Raw genomic sequence first — 20,597 nt, forward strand, 5'->3', positions numbered from 1 at the left:
AAGTTCTTATTTAGAGCATGGGGATAAGCTTCATGATTTTCAAAGATGATATACACTGAGTGGCCAGATTATTATGACCCCCCCATCAGTACTTCGTTGGGCCGCCTGGTGACTCCACGAGATGATGAAAGGTGATGCGAGGAATCTGACACGGCACTGTTGCCCTTCTGTTGTCTTGTACCAGTCTTGCCCCTCCCCCGTTCTGCCCTAACATTGACTAGTCGCTGACGGCCACAATTCGCACGTTCAGACCCAGATTTTCGGCTGACAGTCCGGTCTTTAAACACTTTAACAATGAGCCCCTCTTGAACATTTAAGGAATTCTGCTGTTTTGCTGATACTCGCTCCATGGCTCCGAGTGCCAACAATCATCCTGCGTTCAAAGGCTGTTACATCGCGTTGTTTCCCCGTATCTTCAGAAACAAATCACTTCTACTGGCGTGGTAACCACCCCGCTTCCCTATTTATAATGGTCTGGCCCTCTAGCAACTTCAGCTCCAAATTATAGCTAATTTGCCTACAAACGTCAGGTGGTCATAATAATCCGGCCACTCGGTGTATATAATAATCCGGTCACTCAGTGTATATAATAATCCGGCCACTCAGTGCATATAATAATCCGGCCACTCAGTGTATATAATAATCCGGCCACTCAGTGTATATAATAATCCGGCCACTCAGTGTATATAATAATCCGGCCACTCGGTGTATATAATAATCCGGCCACTCGGTGTATATAATAATCCGGCTACTCAGTGTATGTTACCACAGGTCAGGTGCAAGCCTTTGCCCAATCATGGCTCACCTGTCAGATGGCGTCAAACTACACAAATGGGCGGCGCTAACTGTCACCGTTAGCTCCGACCAATTGTTTATGTTTTGCTGGTATCTGTCAAAATGCCATTATGCGGCCGGGAGTCCGCGGGGAGAGGGCCCGGACTGCGGTCCTCGTTTTTTTGTCAAATTATTATTTCTATTTATTTTTTATTTTGTTGATTTGTCGTCATGGACAACACTGGTCACCGTGATTGACCCTGGATTACGCCGATGGATCCATTTTTTGGGTTTAAAAAAAAAAAAGACTTGTAAAAAACATGTCTTTTGTTTTTTTTTCAAATAAAGGATTTTATCAAAAGTCTGTTCTTATTAATAACTATTAATATATGGGGCGACCCTGGAAAAGCACCCTCCCATTGCCGAGGGCATGTGGCCTGGCGTGGGAGGGAGGGGGAGCTCGCTCGTCCCCCCTCCCTTTCCGGCCCTGCCAGGCCTATGCTCGGATCAAGGGTCCTCCTATAAATTCCTACCAGACCTTAAGGGCCTGGTATGAAGTTAAGGGGGAACCCCACACCTTTTTTTTTGTTTTTTTTACACGGGGTCCCTCCTAAATATTCCTACCAGACCTAAAGGGTATTGTTTGGGAGGGGAAACTGCACACTTTAAGAGTAAACAAATTTTTTTTTTTTTTAGAAGTGTTAGTTTTGCTGCAGCAGGTTCTATACATTGTACATATCCCCCACTTCACAGGCAGGTTAAGGGGAAGCCCCAGGCACTATGTTTAAAGGAATTTTTCATTTTTATTGTTACCCTTTAAGTAATGTTAAAATCACTGCTCCTTTAAAAACTTTTTTTTTCTTGATTGATTCCTCTCCCCCAGGGCAGTACCCGAACCCCCATACATGTCCCCCAGGGCAGTAGCCGGATCCCCATACACCTTTTATGGCCAATAACTTGCATATAAGCCTTTTTAAAGGGGACAATCATTTTTGAAAGTTCTACCCCCATTGACTTGCATTGATTCTTCCTTAGGATTATATCCATATAGAATGCATCGCCTGGCCTTGGGGCGGCAGATGGTAAATCCGGTCCTGCTCCCAGCTGTCAGTGACTAATCACTACCTGGGGGGGTACTTAAAGGAGAACTATGAGGGGGGGGGTGCTTTTCACTCACCTCATATTTCTAGCCGACCTGTGACAATGAGACTGTCACAGGTCGGCTCAGTAGATCGGGAGGTTAGCGAACACATACCGGCGTTCGCTCACCTCTCGATCCTGTCACGGCTCTCTGCCGTGACAGGGGAGGGGCTGGATTCCCCCCTTCCCGATCCACCAGTGCTGACTATACTAGATAGGCAGAGCCAGCTGTCAGTCACGCCGCTGGGCGGATCCCGGCACAATTGTCAGGATCCGCTCCGGCTGCGGCGTCTCAGTATACCGTGAGCTGTAGCTCCCTATATACTGAGCTTAGGGTGACGGGAGGACGCTAGTTTGTGTCCTCCCGTTACACTAAGGAGAACTATGGGGAAAAGCCCTAACCTCATAGTTCTCCTTTAATCCCTCTCTGCAGTCTGGATTTTGCCTCAGTATCCTGTCACTCAGCTACTTGTTTTTCATTTGGGTTTTGTTTATTATTATTATTGATTATAAAGAAGAATGTTATTATGTGTGAAACATTCTTGGATACATTGTTGTCAGTTTAGTGACAACTGGAGAAACTATTCTTGATATTGTTTTATATCCCTAACATTCATTTTAGGGAAACTGATTGCTTAGAAATTGATTATTTGTTTAAAACCCACTGACATTTGATAGGGCAAAATAACCATTTGCTTGCTCCTGGTATACACGTAGGTAATGTCTGAACAAGAGAATTGTGTTTTCTCCAGAAACTAGTTTAGTTGTTTCAAAAATGATAAAACTGCATTCCTGGCCAAATTAACTTTTCCTTATCCTTGCGAAAGAAACATAAGGCCTTGAAACTGTCCAGCTAATTTCTTTCTTTGTAGCTGTTCTATGGTCCATATTATTATTATTAGTTTTGTATATGTGTATGTTTTTCCATTGGTTCATGCTCCTCCATCGCCCCTTTCACTGTCCATATAATCTTTTGTATTAACAATAAACCTTTGAATATTGAGTCAATACACAACTTGGTGTGACTCTTTATTCCCAAGTACTTGTTGGCAGCATGATCGAATCCCGGGGAACTCTAAAATTGGAACCCTAACAACATTATCATGACATGCGACATCAAACTGTTAACACAAGGTTGGAAGCACAACATTCTTCTAAAATGTCTTCATGTACATTGGCAGTACTATGCACTGGAAACACCTGATTTAAATAATGTAAGGGGACGTCCACTTTTAACCACATAGGTGGGTGTGATGGTCAGTTGTCCACAAATGTTGGACGTGTAGTATTTTCTTAGTATTAGGTTCTCAGACGTGCTGAATTAGTTATTTTGAGTTAATATGTTTTTATTTCAAAGATACATATAAATTTATATACAACACACATATATACATGTACATACATACTTTCATACATCATGGGGGGGAAAGGAAGTCCAAATGTTATTGATTGGTCCCCCATATGTGCGGTGCGTGGATATTTCTATTTATTCCTCTATCTCCCAGACTTGAATTCCCTATACCATACTCTTCACAATTTCCCACCCTGCCACCCATATTATGTGAACATGCTCATTATTTCTATGTGTATCCCTTAAAACATACATATCCACCTGTGGGTAATAAAGTGTGGATCCCCCTCCTAAAATGAAAACCATGATTCCATTTAGTCATCCTTATTGTGTACTCAACGAAAATGTATTCTAATTACTTGTGTTCATCTATGTGATGTGTTACCCATTAATACCACCTAGAATTCTATTTTCTAGGCCGTGTGGAGGTACCTTCACACCCTTTTTACTTTAAAATAAATGTGTATATTCACCTTGGACTTCCCTTCTCCCCTTATTCTATCCTCCTTCTTCCCCTTACTCCCAGACATATAGGTCAAAAGCATTTATAATTCAATATAATACAATAGATCCAAATATTGTTTAAAGTTCACCGTTCACTCATTGGCCATTATATTTCTACAGGCATCAAAGAGGTTTCATCTCTATATCTCTTCCTTTCCTCCCTATCTTTTATTATCAGGCTCCTGAATTCTTCAGATTTTCTATATGACTCCCATTCCTCCCATATATACTTATGTTTATCAATTTTACCATTATCTTGTGCAATTAATTCCTCCATGTATCTTATTTCTTCCACTTCTCAAGTGAGGGAGGAATCCTTGATTTCCAGCCCCGTGATATGTTGACTCTTGCTGCGGCCAACGCGAATCTCAAAATATCTAACTTTATCTTTTTTATAGGACCGGGAATCAAGGATAATAATGCAATTGTGGGGTTATTCTCCTGATTTAGTTTACCTATAGATCTATAAACTTCAAATATTGACTCCCAGAAGGTATAAACTTTAGGGCAACTCCACAAAATATGCAGATACGTTCCCTCTTCTATATTACATCTCCAACATCTGTCTGATTCCCCCGGATTTATGTGTTTAATTCCTTCTGGGCATCTATACCATCTCGAGAGTATTTTATAATTTTTTTCCTGATAAAATGAGGATTTGATAGAACTATGCGTCATAATAAGAATTCTTCCCCATTCTTCTTCCGAGATCTCCCTCCCTAACTCCTGTTCCCATCTCTTCATATATTTTGTATGTCCTCTGGCTTCTTCCTCTCTTAACAGGCCATAGACCAGTGATAATGCATGTTAATTTTTTGTTTCCCGCAAGCATAATTTCTCAAACTTAGTAAATGGTATGTTAAGAGGTTTGTGTGCCTTTAGATGTCTGATAAAGTCTGTTAATTGAGTTGCCTCCATCCATAACTTTCCGTTGATTTGTCTCTCCGGTTTAAACTCCGGTTTAAGGGCTTCTTTACCTGTCTCCAAAACCTGCCACATCTGTGCCTGGGGGAAATTCTCAATGTTTAAAAAAGAGGATACCTGCATACCCGGTGGAAATTGTGTGTTCCCCGCTATGGGAGTCATGGGGCCTGGAATAGAAGATAAATTATATTTATACATCGATCTGTCCCATATTCTTAACACCGGTTTAGCTAGATATGGCATGGTAGATATATGAGGTCTGGCACCAACTGCCAGCCATGGGATGTTCTTCAAATCGATACTAGGTAAATTTGACTCCAAGTTTACTCCCACCTTAACCTGATTGCTATTGATCCAATCAAACATTCTTATTAGTAATGCTGCTTTATGATATAAGGTGAAGTCCGGTATTCCCAGGCCTCCTCTTTGTTTTGATCTGGTTAACACCTTAGAGCTAATCCAAGGGGTTTTATTAGCCCATATAAATTTTGTTGTTGCCGTTTTAAGTTTTTGAAAAAAAAGATCTCGGGAGTTGAATGTGTACTGTTTGGAACCTGTATAGTATTTTGGGTAGAACGTCCATTTTGAGTATATTGACCCTCCCAATCCACGACACTTTCATACTGCTCCATATTAGGAACTGGGAGAAAATCTTATCTATCCAATCTTATCTAAAATTAATGGCATATAGTGTATTCAGATCTTTAGGGATATTTATACCCAAATATACTATATACTTGGCTTTCCATCTAAATGAGTAGCTTTCTTTTATACTAGATTGTGCTTCCTCTGATAAAGATATATTAAGGAATTCAGACTTTGAAATATTAATATGGAAGTTGCTCAGGTCACCATATTTCGTCAATTCCATAAGAATATTTGGTATTGTCATCTGTGGGGAAGTTATAAATAGAAGGAGGTCATGGGCATATAGTGCGAGTTTATGTTGTTGTGCATTAGCGGATATACCCTTAATCGATGGATTTTGTCTGATAGTATTTGCTAGTTGTTCCATAACTATTACATATGGCAGAGGTGATAGTGGGCATCCCTGACGGGTGCCGTTGAATATATGAAAAGAGTTTGATATTTCCCCATTGACCCTAACTTTTGCTGTTGGATATACATATAGGGCCATTACCTTTGATATAAATTGCTCTCCTACACCTGCCTGAATAAGTGATTCCCTAAGGAAGGACCAGTTAACTCTATCAAATGCTTTCTCGGCATCCACTGATAGTAGACACATTGCTTGTTTCTCCTTCTGTGCTAATCCTATTAAGTTAATGACCCTGGTTGTACTATCTCTAGCCTCCCTCCCCTGGACGAATCCAGTTTGATCTTTATGAATAATTTTGGGCAGGAGTTTTTTTAATCTAGAAGCCAAAACTTTTGCATATAGTTTAAGATCTATATTTATTAGGGAGATAGGGCGATAATGTCCACATTCTGTAAGATCCTTCCCCGGTTTGGGTAGTAGAGATATATGAGCCTCTAGTGTCTGTGTGGGGAAGGGACATACATCGGTGACAGCATTACATACATCAGTAAAGAAGGGTCTTAGTATTTCCTCAAATTGTTGATAGTATCTAGCTGAAAAGCTGTCCGGCCCAGGGGCCTTACTGACCTGTAGGGAGGCAAATGCCTCCTTCATTTCATTTTCTGTAATTGTTAGGTTTAGTTTTTCCCCATCATCTCTACTCAATGCCGGCATATTAGCATCTTTTATATAACTCCGGATTTTATTCAAACATCTATCAGGTGACATATCTGCATACCTGCCTCGTATTGAGTAAAGAGATGCGTAATATTTTCTGAATGTTTCTGTTATCGAAGCCGGGGAATGTTGGATATTCCCATTTGCATCCTTAATTCGTATTATGTTTGTTTTAGGGGTTCTGGGATGAATTCTCCTGGCAAGCAGCTTTCCGCATTTATCCCCTTCCTCATAATAATATTTTTTCCTTTTATCCCTAGCAATTTGTGTTTGTTGGTCCAGGATTTTGCGTATGTCCCTTCTCACCTCATATAATTGAGAAGAGTATTTTATATTGGTAACACTCGCTTTATTCATGGTCTCCTCACACAATTTACTAAAAAGGTCCTTCAGCTTGCTTGCCTTCTCTTTTTTTAATCTAGATCCATGTTTAACTAGAATACCTCTAACAACACATTTTAATGCCTCCCATTGAATGGGAATTGACATAGTGTCTTTTTGATGGTCTTTTAAAAAATACTTTATTGAGGAAATTACTTCTTCCTGGAATGCTGTATTTTCTAAGAGATTATCATTTAACCTCCATGTTCCTTTCCCTCTATGTCTACTTTCTGTCTTAAAGGTCAATATTACTGGTGCATGGTCTGACCAAAATCTTCGTTATCTAAGATTCTCTGGTCTTTCCAGATATGGTCTATTCTACTATATGATGTATGTACTGTAGAGAAATAGGTCAAATCTCTCCTTGTGGGGTTTAATATACGCCAGCTGTCCACCAGCCCCAATTTATCCATTTTAGTTCTAAGTTTATTTAACCCCTTTACCGGTAAGGGTAGCTTGCTTGTAGTGTCTAATTCTGTGTCAAAAGTTAGATTCATATCTCCCATCACCATTTTCGTGCCTGCTCCATATTGTTCAAACTTATTTAATATCTTTACACAAAACTTATGTTGCCCCTTATTTGGTGCGTAAATATTCGCAAGTGAATACAATTCATTACAATACAAACATTTCAAAAAAATATATATCCCACAATTATCTATTACTGTGTCTAATTCTTCCACTAGTGCGTTTTTATGTATTCCCATGGACACCCCCTTAGCTTTACTTTCTGTATTTGTGCTGTGATACCATTTAGTATAATATTTGTTACTTATCTCTGTGTGTACCCCCTACCTATCTCTGTGTGTACCCCCTTCTTAAAGTGTGTTTCTTGTATACACAAAATATCTACCCTTTTTTTATGAAAATGGTACAGAGCTTGTGAAAGTTTTTCTGGTAAATTAAAACCTCTAACATTATAAGTACCTATTGCCAGACTACCCATGACCAAATTAAGTGATTCTCTAGGGTTTTTAAGCATATGACCTGAACACATACACTCACAGACACATACAATAATACAATCATACCATCAAAAATTCTTACACCAAGTTATTTTGACTGTAATACATTTTTAGGCACCACAACTACCATACAGAAAACAGACACTCTATTATTATACAAAACCAGACTGATGGCAGTGCATTTATATTCTAGTTTGGATTCTTTGCAAAGAGCTGAAAATCATTTTTAATTTCTATTCTAATAAGTGAGATGAATAAATTAACTCGATTAGCGGTACACTTTCCTTCTCCCTGGTGACTTGCTCCGGTCTTCTATACACCATTATTCTCTATTGCCCTAACATCCGCTGCAACTGTTGAGCAGTCGCCCTAAGGTTGGCCATCTCTTCAGCTGACTTGTGCTGCTCTCCTTCCATTTCTTGGAGTCTTGCTTTCATTTGCTCCATTTGTTTTTTATTGTTCATCACTGGGAAACCAAACAGACAGAACATAAAATGAAAAACAAGTGTCTACCTCTTGGCCTGGTTATAGGAACCTATCATAAAAATTTTGATTTTCTCAATTACAGTTGCAGGAAAATTAGACGGCGCTCACATGAGCTTAAACCTCAATAAGAGCGCGGTGTACTGCAAGCTTCGAGCAGGTTTGTTGAAGGCCAGTCAGGGCCAGTTTGGGGAAGTAAAGCACAGAACATAATGGGAGTGCCGACTGATTTAAACAAATTTTGAGCAGGCTTCAGAAGACTTCAATACTACTTGAATCTTGTAAAAGGTTTGCGTAAGCCTGCTAGCTGCTGGACACTCAGTGCTCCTATTACGATCTGTGTTTAACCTCTTCAAATTGGAGCCAATTGAGGCTTTAACATTATCAAGATACTCAAAGCTTGCTGAAAGCTTTGCAAATGATTTTCAAAAACTTTCTGTACACATTGTTCTTACACTAGCTGAAGTCCATATGGACAAGGTCTCAGGGTCAAATAATCAAGGATGGACTTACTCCTCTATTCTCATCTGTCCCAGCGATTACTAAAACAATTTTAGCTTCTTTGGTTGATACCGAAAATCAGGTATTTTAATTTGCTAAGTGAACAGTTATTTTACCTTTTTGAGTACAATAAGTGTATTTAAACCCTAGAACCAAAATATAACACTATATATTGCAGCATATCAGTCCTTAGTTGTGGTGGCTGCATTCATTGACTTTTTTTCATCATAAGTGCACGTCCTGCAAATATAGAACCACCTGTTGCTTCAGTGTCCTTGTCATTTTCTGTGCGCTAAATATTTATCTCAAATAATGTAATCAGCTCTCTCAGCTATGTTCTGTAAACTAAAAAAAAAATCCTCTCCCCACATTGTAATGGAATTGAAGAGTGGAGGAGGTGCTTGTAGTCTAAATCTGGAGAGCAGCCTAGGGTGACGAAGCTGCTCCACAGATACAGCACGAGGAGGTTTACATATGGTTTGCCTGCTGTTCACAGGACCCAGTGCAACAATCCATCCTGACAAGTGGATGGCAAAAAAAGGGACCAAGCGCCGCAAGCAGGACAAACCCAGCCTCTAATGGTGCCAGTGAGTGATGAGCAAATAATGTACCTTCTTTTTCCTTCTGTTTCTGGCTCAGAGCATTGTCCTCTTGTATAATTATTATTTCAGCAGCTTGTTTGGACATCATGTATTGCTGAAGCACTTCTTCTGCCTGTAGAAATGAACAATGGTTGACATTAATTGTAGATATTTATTCATGTGTTCAACTGCAAAGGCGATATTTGAGGAGAAAAATTTGTGTTTGACCTGCTTGCCCATATCCAAACTCATATCAATAGGACTTGCTGAGTCCAAAGATCAAAGCAATACAGAACTTGGAACTGTCATAGACACTACTCCACTGAGGTCAATTGGAATCTACTGGTAGCATTTTAATGCACGTCAGATGCAAAACAAAATCTATCCCGAGTATGCCAGGTCCATGGTCAGATCTGATGCATCTGCATATATAACACTGCTGAACAAAACATCGTGGGTGGAAGGCAAAAGATGTACAAGTCTCACCCCATATGGCTTCATCAGGACCGAGTAAACACAAACTGGTCTTATTTTAAATACTGCAATGACCGCTTTTTCATCAATCCTTATAGTATACTTTACTGGGTACTGTAGGCAGAATGGGTTAATATCATGTAGCGCTCACCCCCGAAGGAGCCGCTGAATGATCGGGTCTTCCTTTAGCCTGTCTAGGGATTTCTTAGTATCTACTGTCCCAATAGCACTTACCACCTCCAGTGGTTACCGACCAAGCGAAGTCCAGACAGTTGATCCAATCTGATTCTCTTTTATTACTGGACTCCAGTGAGAGAGGGAAGAGGGTCAGATGCATCCAGGATGAAGGTGACTCCTTTTCTTAGAAATAGAGCATAGTAACTGCTGCCAACACAGACTTGGACCTTTAAGGCGTACCGGCAATCTGTGTGGAGAACTTCTGACAAGCAGTACTTTCAGCCTTCTTGTCCATGTTCAGCTCCAGCAGGAGATGCTGACCACTGGGCCTCCAGGCTCAGGCCCCAGTGTCAAGACGAGGCCCCTAGCTTGGGCCTAACCAATTCAGTCTCCTCAGCAGGAACCTGCCCCCAGGAGGACCCTGGGGAAGGGAAGAGACTGTTGCATCAGCCACACTGAGCATTTGTCTCCTCTCCCAGAATGCCTCACTGCTACTCTCCTACAGTGATTGGCCCGGGAGACATAAATGCCCAAAGCAATCCTTATTGGCTGCTCTGCTCTGTGTGGTACCACACCCAGCAACAGGCAGATACAGCTTCACAGATTGCTCTGTAATAATTGAACTGAACATAGACCAGGGGCATCCCGAGGCTGGGTGACACACGGAGCGGTAACCGAGTGTCACCACGCCGAGACGTCACTGCGCATGCGCGTGACGTCATCGCGCACGCACGGCAGTATTCTGATACCTGCCGGCGGCCATCTTGGTGATGGACGCCGGCAGAGAGAGGAGGGGACAGTCACCCGGCGGGATAAGGTATGCCGCCGGGTCCCCTTCTCTCTCCTGATACTGTCAGGCGTTCGGTCCATGACCGAGCGCCCGACTTTTCAGAGGGGGGTGACACCAAAATGACTGTGAGTCATTTTGGTGTCACCCCTCTAATGGTGTCAACCGGGTGCATGCTGAACCCCCCGCATCCCCCTTGTGACGCCACTGACATAGACTACAGATATATTTTAGCACTCTTATTAGCAGGGTGCTACAATCATAAGAAGGATTATTGGATTGTTGTTTAGCAGTATACTATCTGTACAGGTTTATTGCTGCCATGAGGACAGAAAAACAAATTGGGTTCCTTTAGTAGGGGAAACCTAACTTAAAGGGTAACAATAAAAATGAAAAATAGGGGTCCCCTTAACCTGCCTGCAAAGTGGCGGACCTGTACGATGTATAGAACCTGCTGCAGCACAAATAAGAAATAAAAAAAAAAAAGAAAGAAGAGGGAGAAGGGACACATCTTATCTCTGGTTCATGGGAGATGGTATTCCATATAAGAACAAGACATTGCCATTGGTATTGTTAAGTGTTTGCCACGTGGACCACACCAAAATTAAATTCATGGATATTATTATGTATTCGAGCCGTTAGATATTCCATATTATGAATGTCATGGATCCTTCGCACCAATTCTAGATAGGACGGGGAGGGGGGTAATTTGTCGCCATTTTAAAGCTATAAGGCATCTTGCTGCAGTGAGAACATGGTTGATAAGTTTGGTAATGGTTTTCGGGACATGTGGTATGGGAAGACCTAAAAGCAAGTGTACAGGATCATCCGGTATAGTGTGATCAACCTTTTTTTGGAGTAACGTAATTATATAGTTCCAGAAAGGCCTTATCTTAGGACATTCCCAAAATATGTGGAGTATACTGCCCTTTGAGGTCAAGCATCTCCAACATTCCGAATGTTGCGAAGGATTCATGCGGTTTAGCAAGTCTGGGGTGCGATACCAGTGGTAAAGAATTTTGTACTGATTTTCCTGATATAAAGTACTGATAGAAATCTTACTGGTTTCTGAGAGGTTTTGGAAGATCGCACTCACTTACTCACTGAGAGGTTTTGGAAGATCTGAGCAGCCCTGTATGATGAGATAGGGAACAAAAAAATATAGACAAACTGAAGCGCAGTCAGGGGAAGTTAGAAAACCAGAAGCAGCGCTTAGAAGCCTTAAAAAAATTTAAGAGGATACTAAGGTAGATAAGTGGGGCCTGAAAGAACTGGGAGTCAAGCTAAAACATCTCAGCCAACAGCAGAAGCAGATATTAGCCTTTCATCTCTTTGTCTTTGGTGTAGCAAAAGTAGCAGCTGCAATACTGGTGTTCTTACAATGCAACTAATGTCATCTGTGATTTTATAATGCAGAAAATTGTTGCACTTACTTTAAATGATATAAGCAGATATTAGCCTTTCATCCCTTTGCCACTGGTGAGACCGTTGCAGGTGGTGGATACTTTTGCTAGAACCACAAAGCTGAATCTTCCTTTAAAGCCTAATGTAACTTGTATCCTGTTCTGTTTCACCATTAGCAAAACTCCAAAAGTAGCAGCTGCAAAACTGGTGTTCTTCCAATGCACCTAATGTCATCTGTGATTTTATAATGCAGAAAATTGTTATACTTACTATGAATGATATAACAAGTCCACCTACCTTTACACCTTTTCCTCTTTCCCTATTATACTTTTCTTCCACGGCTTTTAAGCTCCGCTTGAACTTTCCATGTCCTCCAGGCTTACGGAATGTTCCTACAGCCAAACCTCTTTCAAAGCCCGCTGAATGCTTCTGAATAAGGGCCGCGCACACCTCTCTAGACTCCGCCTCATTCATAGTGTTAAACTCCATTCTCATTCTCTCGACCTTTTCCTGATAGAATGATAATTAAAAAACATTATTTCCCCATTTTCAATTAGTTCAATTCTTGATCAGAAGATCTAAAATAAAGTTTATCTTTTTACACTCCTCGCTATTATCTAACCCTAATAGAAATATAACCATAATGATTACCTTTAAGAAAGCAAAATCCTTCCTCAGGGCACTAATACCAGCTTTATGGGACAGAGTCATGGTGAGTGAGGGATCTGTGTTTTGGCAAACTGATCCCACCCTTTGTGGTGGCTTAGTCTTAAAAATGGTGCTTTGGAGGAAGGTCGAAGGTGCTAAAAGTTAAGGCCAACCATAGACATTAGAGGACAATTGTCCAGAAAGACGTGATCTGACTGCCCTCAAAGCTCTGAAGCTCTGCAGGACACTGTGCTAGCTTGTAAACTTGGCAAACGTTATGCATATCCTCTGTGGAGAAGAAAGTGGGTAAAATGGGGAGCTGGTTTTCTATGGAAACAATAAAGATTGAGGTAGGACTGCTTTCACCAATAGCATCTGTAAAACTGGCTGGGAAAGCATCAGTTAGCATTAGATTCTTTTGTAATGCTCTAATTGCACTGAGCACATGCCCTTTGCACAAATCTCACATGGCTTTCCCCTAAGGAAGTCACACATATGGCAATAAAGGTTGGTAAAAGGTTAGGACAGTGGAATAAGCAGTAGCACCTTATGTCAGTGATGATGGGTTGGTCCAATATAAAGGAAATAGAAAGTTTAAAGCCCAACTGAACTTCAGTTTAAATCAGCTAAATATATTCCAAGTGCATAAAAGAGGTGTGCAAAGTCTTACAGTTGGTTTTCTTAAATAAACAGCCACATACAGCATATAAATATCTGTCCACTGCCAGCATGCTGCGGAAAAGAACCCTTGCTCTAAGTGTGGAAGCAGTGGTCTCTTTGCAGAGGTCTAATACCTTCAGACCTAGAGCTTTATAATCAGCAGAGCTCTGGGGAAGTACCAGACTCTTTTCTCATGCTATAGACTTTGGTTCAGCACTATAGTAGTCAGGGCAGGTCTTCTGTCCTCTTCACTGGGCTGGCTGGCCATGGAGTATCGAGCATTGACTAATAGGGAAGTTAGCAGCAATACCTCTCAGCATGATTTCAAGTTTTGATAGCCTATAAATGAACTTGTCAAAAAATGCCCTGCAAAAGAAGCCACTGTATATTATCTTCTCCAGGGGTCCATGTGACCTACCTCTGCTCAGTTTTAGTGATGCAGCCTCTGTCAGTGTGCTTGCCATTAGAAACCTCTGGGAAGGTTGGATGGTTTTGTCCATTTCTGTGCACCACGGTTCTTTCAAATCCTAATCACTACAGGGCTCAGCAGTGACATTGGGCTTGAAGGAAGGTACCACAGCGAGTGTCAGTGGAAAAAGACATCCAACGTTGCCAGAATTGTTAAATGCTGAAGACACTGGAGGAGGCTGCATAAACTAGATCATATAACTTATACACAAGATTAAAACTCACCGCAAATTCTTTAAGGAATTTCTGATCTTTATCCTTAATTGATCTTTTCAGGAATTTCTCCCAAGCTTCATCTTCAAACCAACTGCTCAGATATAGGAAATATTTGAGCGTTTCAGTGGGCATCACAACTGTCCTCATCCTCTTCTCATAATGCTCTGTTGCTTCCTGAATGGCAATTTTGTTCTCCTTCTCAGCCAAGGAAACCACCGCCTCCTCCAAGCAGGCAACATTAGAGGAGTTTATAGCATCAGTGTAAAGTTTTGCCAGCTCACCCAGTCCTGAGGAAATTGGAAACATTGTCCATGTATAAATAGAAGACTAGTACAGCCACCACACTGGTAAGGTGCAATATGTGAATTTTTTTGTTTTGGCATTTAGATACGCTTTAATATATTTGATTAAAGCTACACAACATTAGATGAACTCACGGTATCCAGTGACATCAACTGTGATGTCCACTCTCTTAACCTCGGCGTTCTTGAAAATGTATTCACAGAAAAGGGCGCTCTGAGCCACAAAAACTTTATCGAGTCTATCATCGGGTAGATGTTCTAGTTCCTTCAGTTGTTTTCTGGAGTCAGTTGGGGCATCAAACACAAAGCATCTCCGATTCCCGAAATACATCCGGAGGCGATTCCTCAGCTCATTATACTCCTTATCCTCAGGTGACCTCTCAGCTTTTGTAAAGCAAATAAGAAATGTAAGAGTTAAGATGAAAACATTGAGTTCCTTTGTTAATGTTGGTATCTGCAGAAGTCTATACCTTCCTTAGGATTATTTTACTCTGGGTTCACCTCTCCTTTTCCCTTAACACACCAAATGCTCACTGCCACCGCGTACTTTAGCAGGTGTATGCACCAATCCCCGCAAGTGCTGTGACACTTCAAAAAACGTAAACAATGCCTATGATACTGCTGTCCTCTCAGACAGGAATATGACAGGATTCAATAGACAGTATAGTAGCGCTCTTCACAGAGGCAAGGATACTTAAGTTCATATTTAGAGCGTAGAGATAAGCTTAACGATTTTTTATATTTTCTTTTAATAAAAGAAACGGTGAAGGAGATATACAGAAAACGACATTCATAAAAAGATACAAATATATAGCAATAGTAAAAAAAAAAAGGGAATAAAAGGAGACTACTTAACAGTCCTGGTTTTAGGAGTTCTGACAGTTCAAAAAAGAGGGGTCTGAAGGGCTTTCCTTCAAGCAAGCTTTCAGCAGATGATGTCCAGATTTTAGAGGGGAACTCTTCTGCAGTGTAAAGACTTCTTGCAGGAGTTCCTTTTCTTGATGTTTCAATACAAGAGCCTCTCTAGCTGCCTCGGCAGCATCTTTTGTCAGCCCCCTAGGTGAGGGCTGGTGAGTGAGAGCAGGAGGGACGAGCCTTTATGATTTCCTCCTCTGCTCCTCCCAAACGGTTAAATTCATAACTTAATAACATAACTAAATTCATAACTTAAGATGATAGTGGAGTATTTATATTTAATACGGTCCGGTAATCCCTAAATTATGATGCGTCATGAAGTTACCTTTAGATTGAAACTAAACGTGCCCGAGATATGAATGATGGGAGGGTCAGGAAGATAAATGTCGCCTGTCCAGCCGGGGCTCATTGGAAACTATTCATTCTTGGTATCTATGTTCTCTTCGTGACGAGACACAACTATCTGTGCACCTAATTTTACAATATCACTGTCCAATTTCAAATTATGAAATGGAGCTGATATTGTAACTCAGGTTTATGACTTTTGGGTGAATGCCGGGTCCTGCTTGTGTTTAGTAACTGGTCAGCTGCTAGGAGATGAGTGCCGGGTTGCATGCCTTAATTAGGGGCAGCCATAAAAGGTTTAGAGGGTTATTTTGGATTCTCACTTGTTAAGTAGTGCTGGGGCAATAAAGATCACAGCCTAGATTAGCAGATCTCTGTTTTTTGGAAGTTGGGGGGCCTGGCAAATGACTAAATGAAAGCAGGATTTGTTTAAAACTGGGGACAAGAGAATGCTATATTTAATATAAAAAAACTCAAACCCCATTATCATCATAGTCATTCCTCTCTGGACTCAGAAAGCAGGAAGGGGGTTAAACCCCTTTAATGTTTCCCATAAATATGTGGGAATTGCCAGGAAATGCCTTTGTTTCTTGGCAATAAACAGAGCACAGGCTCACTATCTCTTAGCTTTCTATGTAATGACTACAATACAATGATTCAAGTTACTTGGTTCAGTTTGCAGATAATTCACATACATACGTGTTTTAAATTTTAAGGCGTTCTCCAGGTAACCATCAGCTGAGACCGTCTTCCCATCAATCTCCAGTTCCAGATTAAAATCTCTCACTGCCCAAACAAAGATGGGGAAGTATGTGGAAAATGTTGCTTGCTCGTCCGGAATGCTGCCAGTTCTCACCTTGATTAATTCCGTGATTTCCCCTACAAATCTTGTAAATGTTTATAAGGACATATAACATCTTTCTTTCCAGTCACCCAGTTAGAGATTACATTTGCATTATCTCTGGGAGAGGGGAAAATTAACAGAAAACACCCCCAATTCACTAATCTAGAAGATTCATTAAGAAAATGACTTACCTGAAGCCACAGTCACATGACACCCTGGACATTATGTCTTCTTTTGTCTTTTGTAGACCAGGGATGTCCAAACTGCAGTCCTCCTGCTGTGGTGGAACTACGAATCTCATGAGGCTTTGCAAGATTCTCACAGCCACAGACATGACTCCCGGAGAGAGATGCATCATGGGATTTATTGTTTCACCACAGCTGGAGGGCCTGAGTTTGGCCATCCCTGGTCTAGACTGTAGTGTGGAAGGATCCTTATTCTAGTGCTACCCTCAATCCCTGGAAAGGTGGATACCTCCATTTGGTTGATAAAGGTGTCTACTAGTGGGGTACCCACAGGGTCCTGTAGACTTCCAGCAGCACATGACATCTAGACGAGGGGTAGTAACAAGCCTGGTCAGAGGATCAGGACTCCAGGATCACGTAACAGCTGATTCTAGTAAATGCTTAAATTGTTATGGGTGGTTGGGTGGTGTGGGGAGGATTATGTAGGGGAGTGCCCAGAGATAGACTAAGTGACATTTTTCTTCTTGTACCTTGTTATAAAAGGATACTTTAATTTGTCTAGGGCATCCTGATTGATGGTGCCGAGGCTATTATACACCAGGGCACTACTTAGTAGGACTGCAAGGGCGAAGATCTTGCTGTCGTTTTTTTTATCCCCCTTAAAAAAGAAAAAGAACATAAAAGTGGAAACAAAAGTTTACTATGACTATTTTGTTGTACTTTTTAATTAATTTACAATTGTGTCACACTCATTTTTTTTTAATAGAAGTTCAGGTTTTGCACACAACTACAAAATTATTTTCTATTACATCTTTTGTAAAATAGCAAAGCTAAAGTCCCGTTTTACTTACCCTAATACATGGTCACTTGACATGTCGGGTTTCTGAGTCAATCTTCTTCTCTACAGAGGAGGAACATGCTGGCAGATTGTCAGAAGAACAATCCGGACATCAGTAACAACCGTAACCAACATGCAACACACAGCTCATTGATGATGTCAATGAATCACGGCCATGGTGACTTGCTAACCAAACAAAGATCGTTGTTTGGAGGAGGAGGAATGAGGAGAGAGCTTATTTTGCACAGATAAAACCATGCAGTGAAACAGTTATATCGCTGACTGCTACCATTGCAGGAGACTCACCCAGATCTAGTTGCTGGACAAACACACTTGCATACAATCTGGCATATTCTGAGGGTTGTGGAGCAACCTAGCAATTTCCATGTCTTAATGTCTAAATTGCTGCAGCAGATTCTGTAAGCAGTACATGTTTCCTTTAACATGTGGGGACGGCTACCATATGTGTGTATAATGGGTTAACTACGGCGCTAACCGCCCCCAGAGATGACCACTCTCATTCTGCTGGTGCTTAGATTGGGGTCCTGCAAGCTGCAAAACTCTGCACATGGTGTGGCTGAGAACATAATATCTGTCACGGACCAGGGCTCACGGGTATGAACTGGAGTAAGGTATGTGGACCCTTTCTACTACACTGGCAGGGACACTTAGAGAAAAGGGTCCAAGCAGTGTAGGCTGACGACTCCCAGAGCTGGAGTACAAGCAGGGGAACTGAATGAGGCAGTGGAAGTCAGCTAAAGCTAGAAGTTAAAATACAAGGCAGGGTGCTGCAAAGCTGAGTAGGTGGCATGGGGTCCCACAGGATGTGGAATCTAAGGTGCTAGTCGGTATTCGCCAGAGCTCCTGATGGTGGAGATGGGCTTGGCTGCGTGCTGACCCCAGGTCACAATCCCTAGGTCCACCCAACTCATCTAACAGGTACAGGGTACGAATCAAATGTTAGGGACAGGCTGAAGACTAAGACTTCCAGGGACAAAGTGAAGCACAGGGCAGACTGTAGACGGGAATATCTAAGGACAAAGCGAAACACAGGGCAGACTGTAGACAGGGATATCCAAGGACAAAGCGAAGCACAGGACAGACTGTAGACGGGAATATCCAAGGACAAAGCGAAGCACAGGGCAGACTGTAGATAGGGATATCCAAGGACAAAGCGAAGCACAGGGCAGACTGAGACATGGATTTCCAAGGATAAGCCAAAGGTTCAGTACAGGGCAAAATACCAGGAATTCAGGTTCAATCGCAAATGGGGTACTCAGCAACTAGCTTGGGAAAGCGTAGCTCGGGCCCTGTGCTGTTCGCTGCCCTGAGTTTAAATAGAGACAGGAAGAGGGAGGATCCACAGGATTGGCCCCACACGGAAAGGCACTGATTGGCCGAGAAGCTGTATAAGAAACAGCAGGAGAGGCCGGCCGATCCCTAAAGCTGCCAGACTGGTGCAAGTGTGAGTCATGTTCAGAGCACATGTCTGGACCACTACAAGCACCAGCACAGCCCTGCATGCCTGCAGAACCAGGGGTAAGAGGTATGTATATAGTTGTAGAACTACAAGTAACAGCTCAGCTGCAAGTCTGCAGATGAACTGTGACAATATCATAACAACCAGGATCTCATTTTTCTTCCAAATAATATTACTTCTACTACAGAGTTTTTAAAGAAATTATCAGAAATTCAAAGCAAAACTAAAGGTAGGAAAGCTCAAATGTGTTGAAAAATTCTCTGAACTTTGCACATGTGTTCATAACTGGTTGGACAGAGTGGTAAAGGAGAACAAAAGACAATAAATAACACATTTCATCTTCACAAACCATAAAACTGAATATTCCATCAGTATGGAAAATACAAAATACGCAAAAAAGGAGTTCTGGGCAATATGAAGCCATGATACTTAGTAGAGTCTCATTTTAACATTCTCACCTTCTCTACGTCCCCCAGACCTTCTGTGTCTAAGAGAACCAGAGCACGATCCTTATACATGGGGTGAGGGACACACCACATCCAGATACCTTTGGTCTGAGACTGAATTGTAGAACCCAGACTGAAGCCTGTGAGCAGGAAACATGTACAATTATATTTTAAACAATTATAACTTCATATCTTTCACATAACTAGAAATGAGCGAACTTTTGAAGTTGATCAGCTGTTTGGACAATCTTTTAGAAATTTGGACTTTCTGAGCTGGAAGTCCCAATAAAGTTATTGAAAATTTGAACCAGGCTCCAAATAGTATATATTACAGAGGATCAAATTCAAACCCTGCCTGCTGGAATGATGGGGCCAAAAAACTGTCCACACCACTTGGATAGATGAGAGGGACCTGGTGACACTGGCAGAAGAAGATATTAGGCAGGAGCAGCCTTTGGTGCAGCCAGTAGGTATTTCTCACAGAAGTCTTTTGGGATTCCAAACTGCCAAAAATAACACTGAAATTTCGGATTTAGCTGGAGGAATTGAAATTCTTGAAATTTCCTCTGAATCTAATGGCATTTGAATTTCACGATCGAGTCTAAAAGCTGACCACTCACCTTTCTGAGCTCCAGCCAACCTGTTCATCAAGTATGACTTTCCAGTCCGATACATGCCGACAATGGACACCACCACCACTGGTTGGTGGATGTTGGAGAGGATGTTGACGGCCTCAGGGTTCACCACAAGCTTTGCTCTTCCTCTTTCTATCCTGTTCTCAATGAGGCAGATTGGGCTATCCATTCTGATTGCTGATTCCATGGCAGAGGATTCAGTCAGTTCTGAAAGAAGTAAATATTTATTGGCTTGTATTTAAGGTTGTCAGTATTGATCAGTTTAACTAATGTAACCAATTGTATCCTTCGCAGCTGACCTAAAAGGAGTGATCTCAGCTCTACACCACTTTTTTATATATACTTAGAAACCATGTACAGAATGGGGCTTTCAAAGGCGCTTAGTACACACTTATCACTAAAAATTATAAAACCATAATTTCTTTATTATACATTATAAAAAATACATGTAT

At 41.4% G+C, this 20,597-nt stretch overlaps 1 protein-coding gene across 1 annotated transcript; it reads right to left on the reverse strand.

Annotated features, from left to right (window-relative positions):
• Window positions 1-8,085: 8,085 nt before the first annotated feature.
• On the reverse strand, window positions 8,086-20,347 carry LOC108801096 (guanylate-binding protein 1-like). Its single transcript, XM_018573044.1, has 9 exons — window positions 20,131-20,347; window positions 19,523-19,650; window positions 17,295-17,404; window positions 16,417-16,604; window positions 14,593-14,841; window positions 14,165-14,442; window positions 12,461-12,673; window positions 9,352-9,454; window positions 8,086-8,222 (listed from the first exon to the last, which is right to left on the reverse strand). The coding sequence occupies exons 1-9, from the start codon at window positions 20,330-20,332 to the stop codon at window positions 8,086-8,088; spliced, it is 1,608 nt and encodes a 535-aa protein (XP_018428546.1). The 5' UTR covers window positions 20,333-20,347.
• Between the last annotated feature and the right edge of the window lie 250 nt (window positions 20,348-20,597).

Source organism: Nanorana parkeri, unplaced genomic scaffold (genome assembly GCF_000935625.1).
Source record: "Nanorana parkeri isolate BGI_ZX_2015 unplaced genomic scaffold, ASM93562v1 scaffold2214, whole genome shotgun sequence".
NCBI lineage: Eukaryota > Metazoa > Chordata > Amphibia > Anura > Dicroglossidae > Nanorana > Nanorana parkeri.

Excerpts from the sequence above, each read along its gene's own strand:
- LOC108801096 (XM_018573044.1), bottom strand. The coding sequence starts at position 20,332 with ATGGAATCAGCAATCAGAATGGATAGCCCAATCTGCCTCATTGAGAAC. Across the intron at positions 16,605-17,294 it reads GATGCCCTAGACAAATTAAA|ATTTGTAGGGGAAATCACGG; the intron begins GTATCCTTTTAT and ends AACATTTACAAG. Across the intron at positions 12,674-14,164 it reads AATTCCTTAAAGAATTTGCG|GAAAAGGTCGAGAGAATGAG; the intron begins GTGAGTTTTAAT and ends TCATTCTATCAG.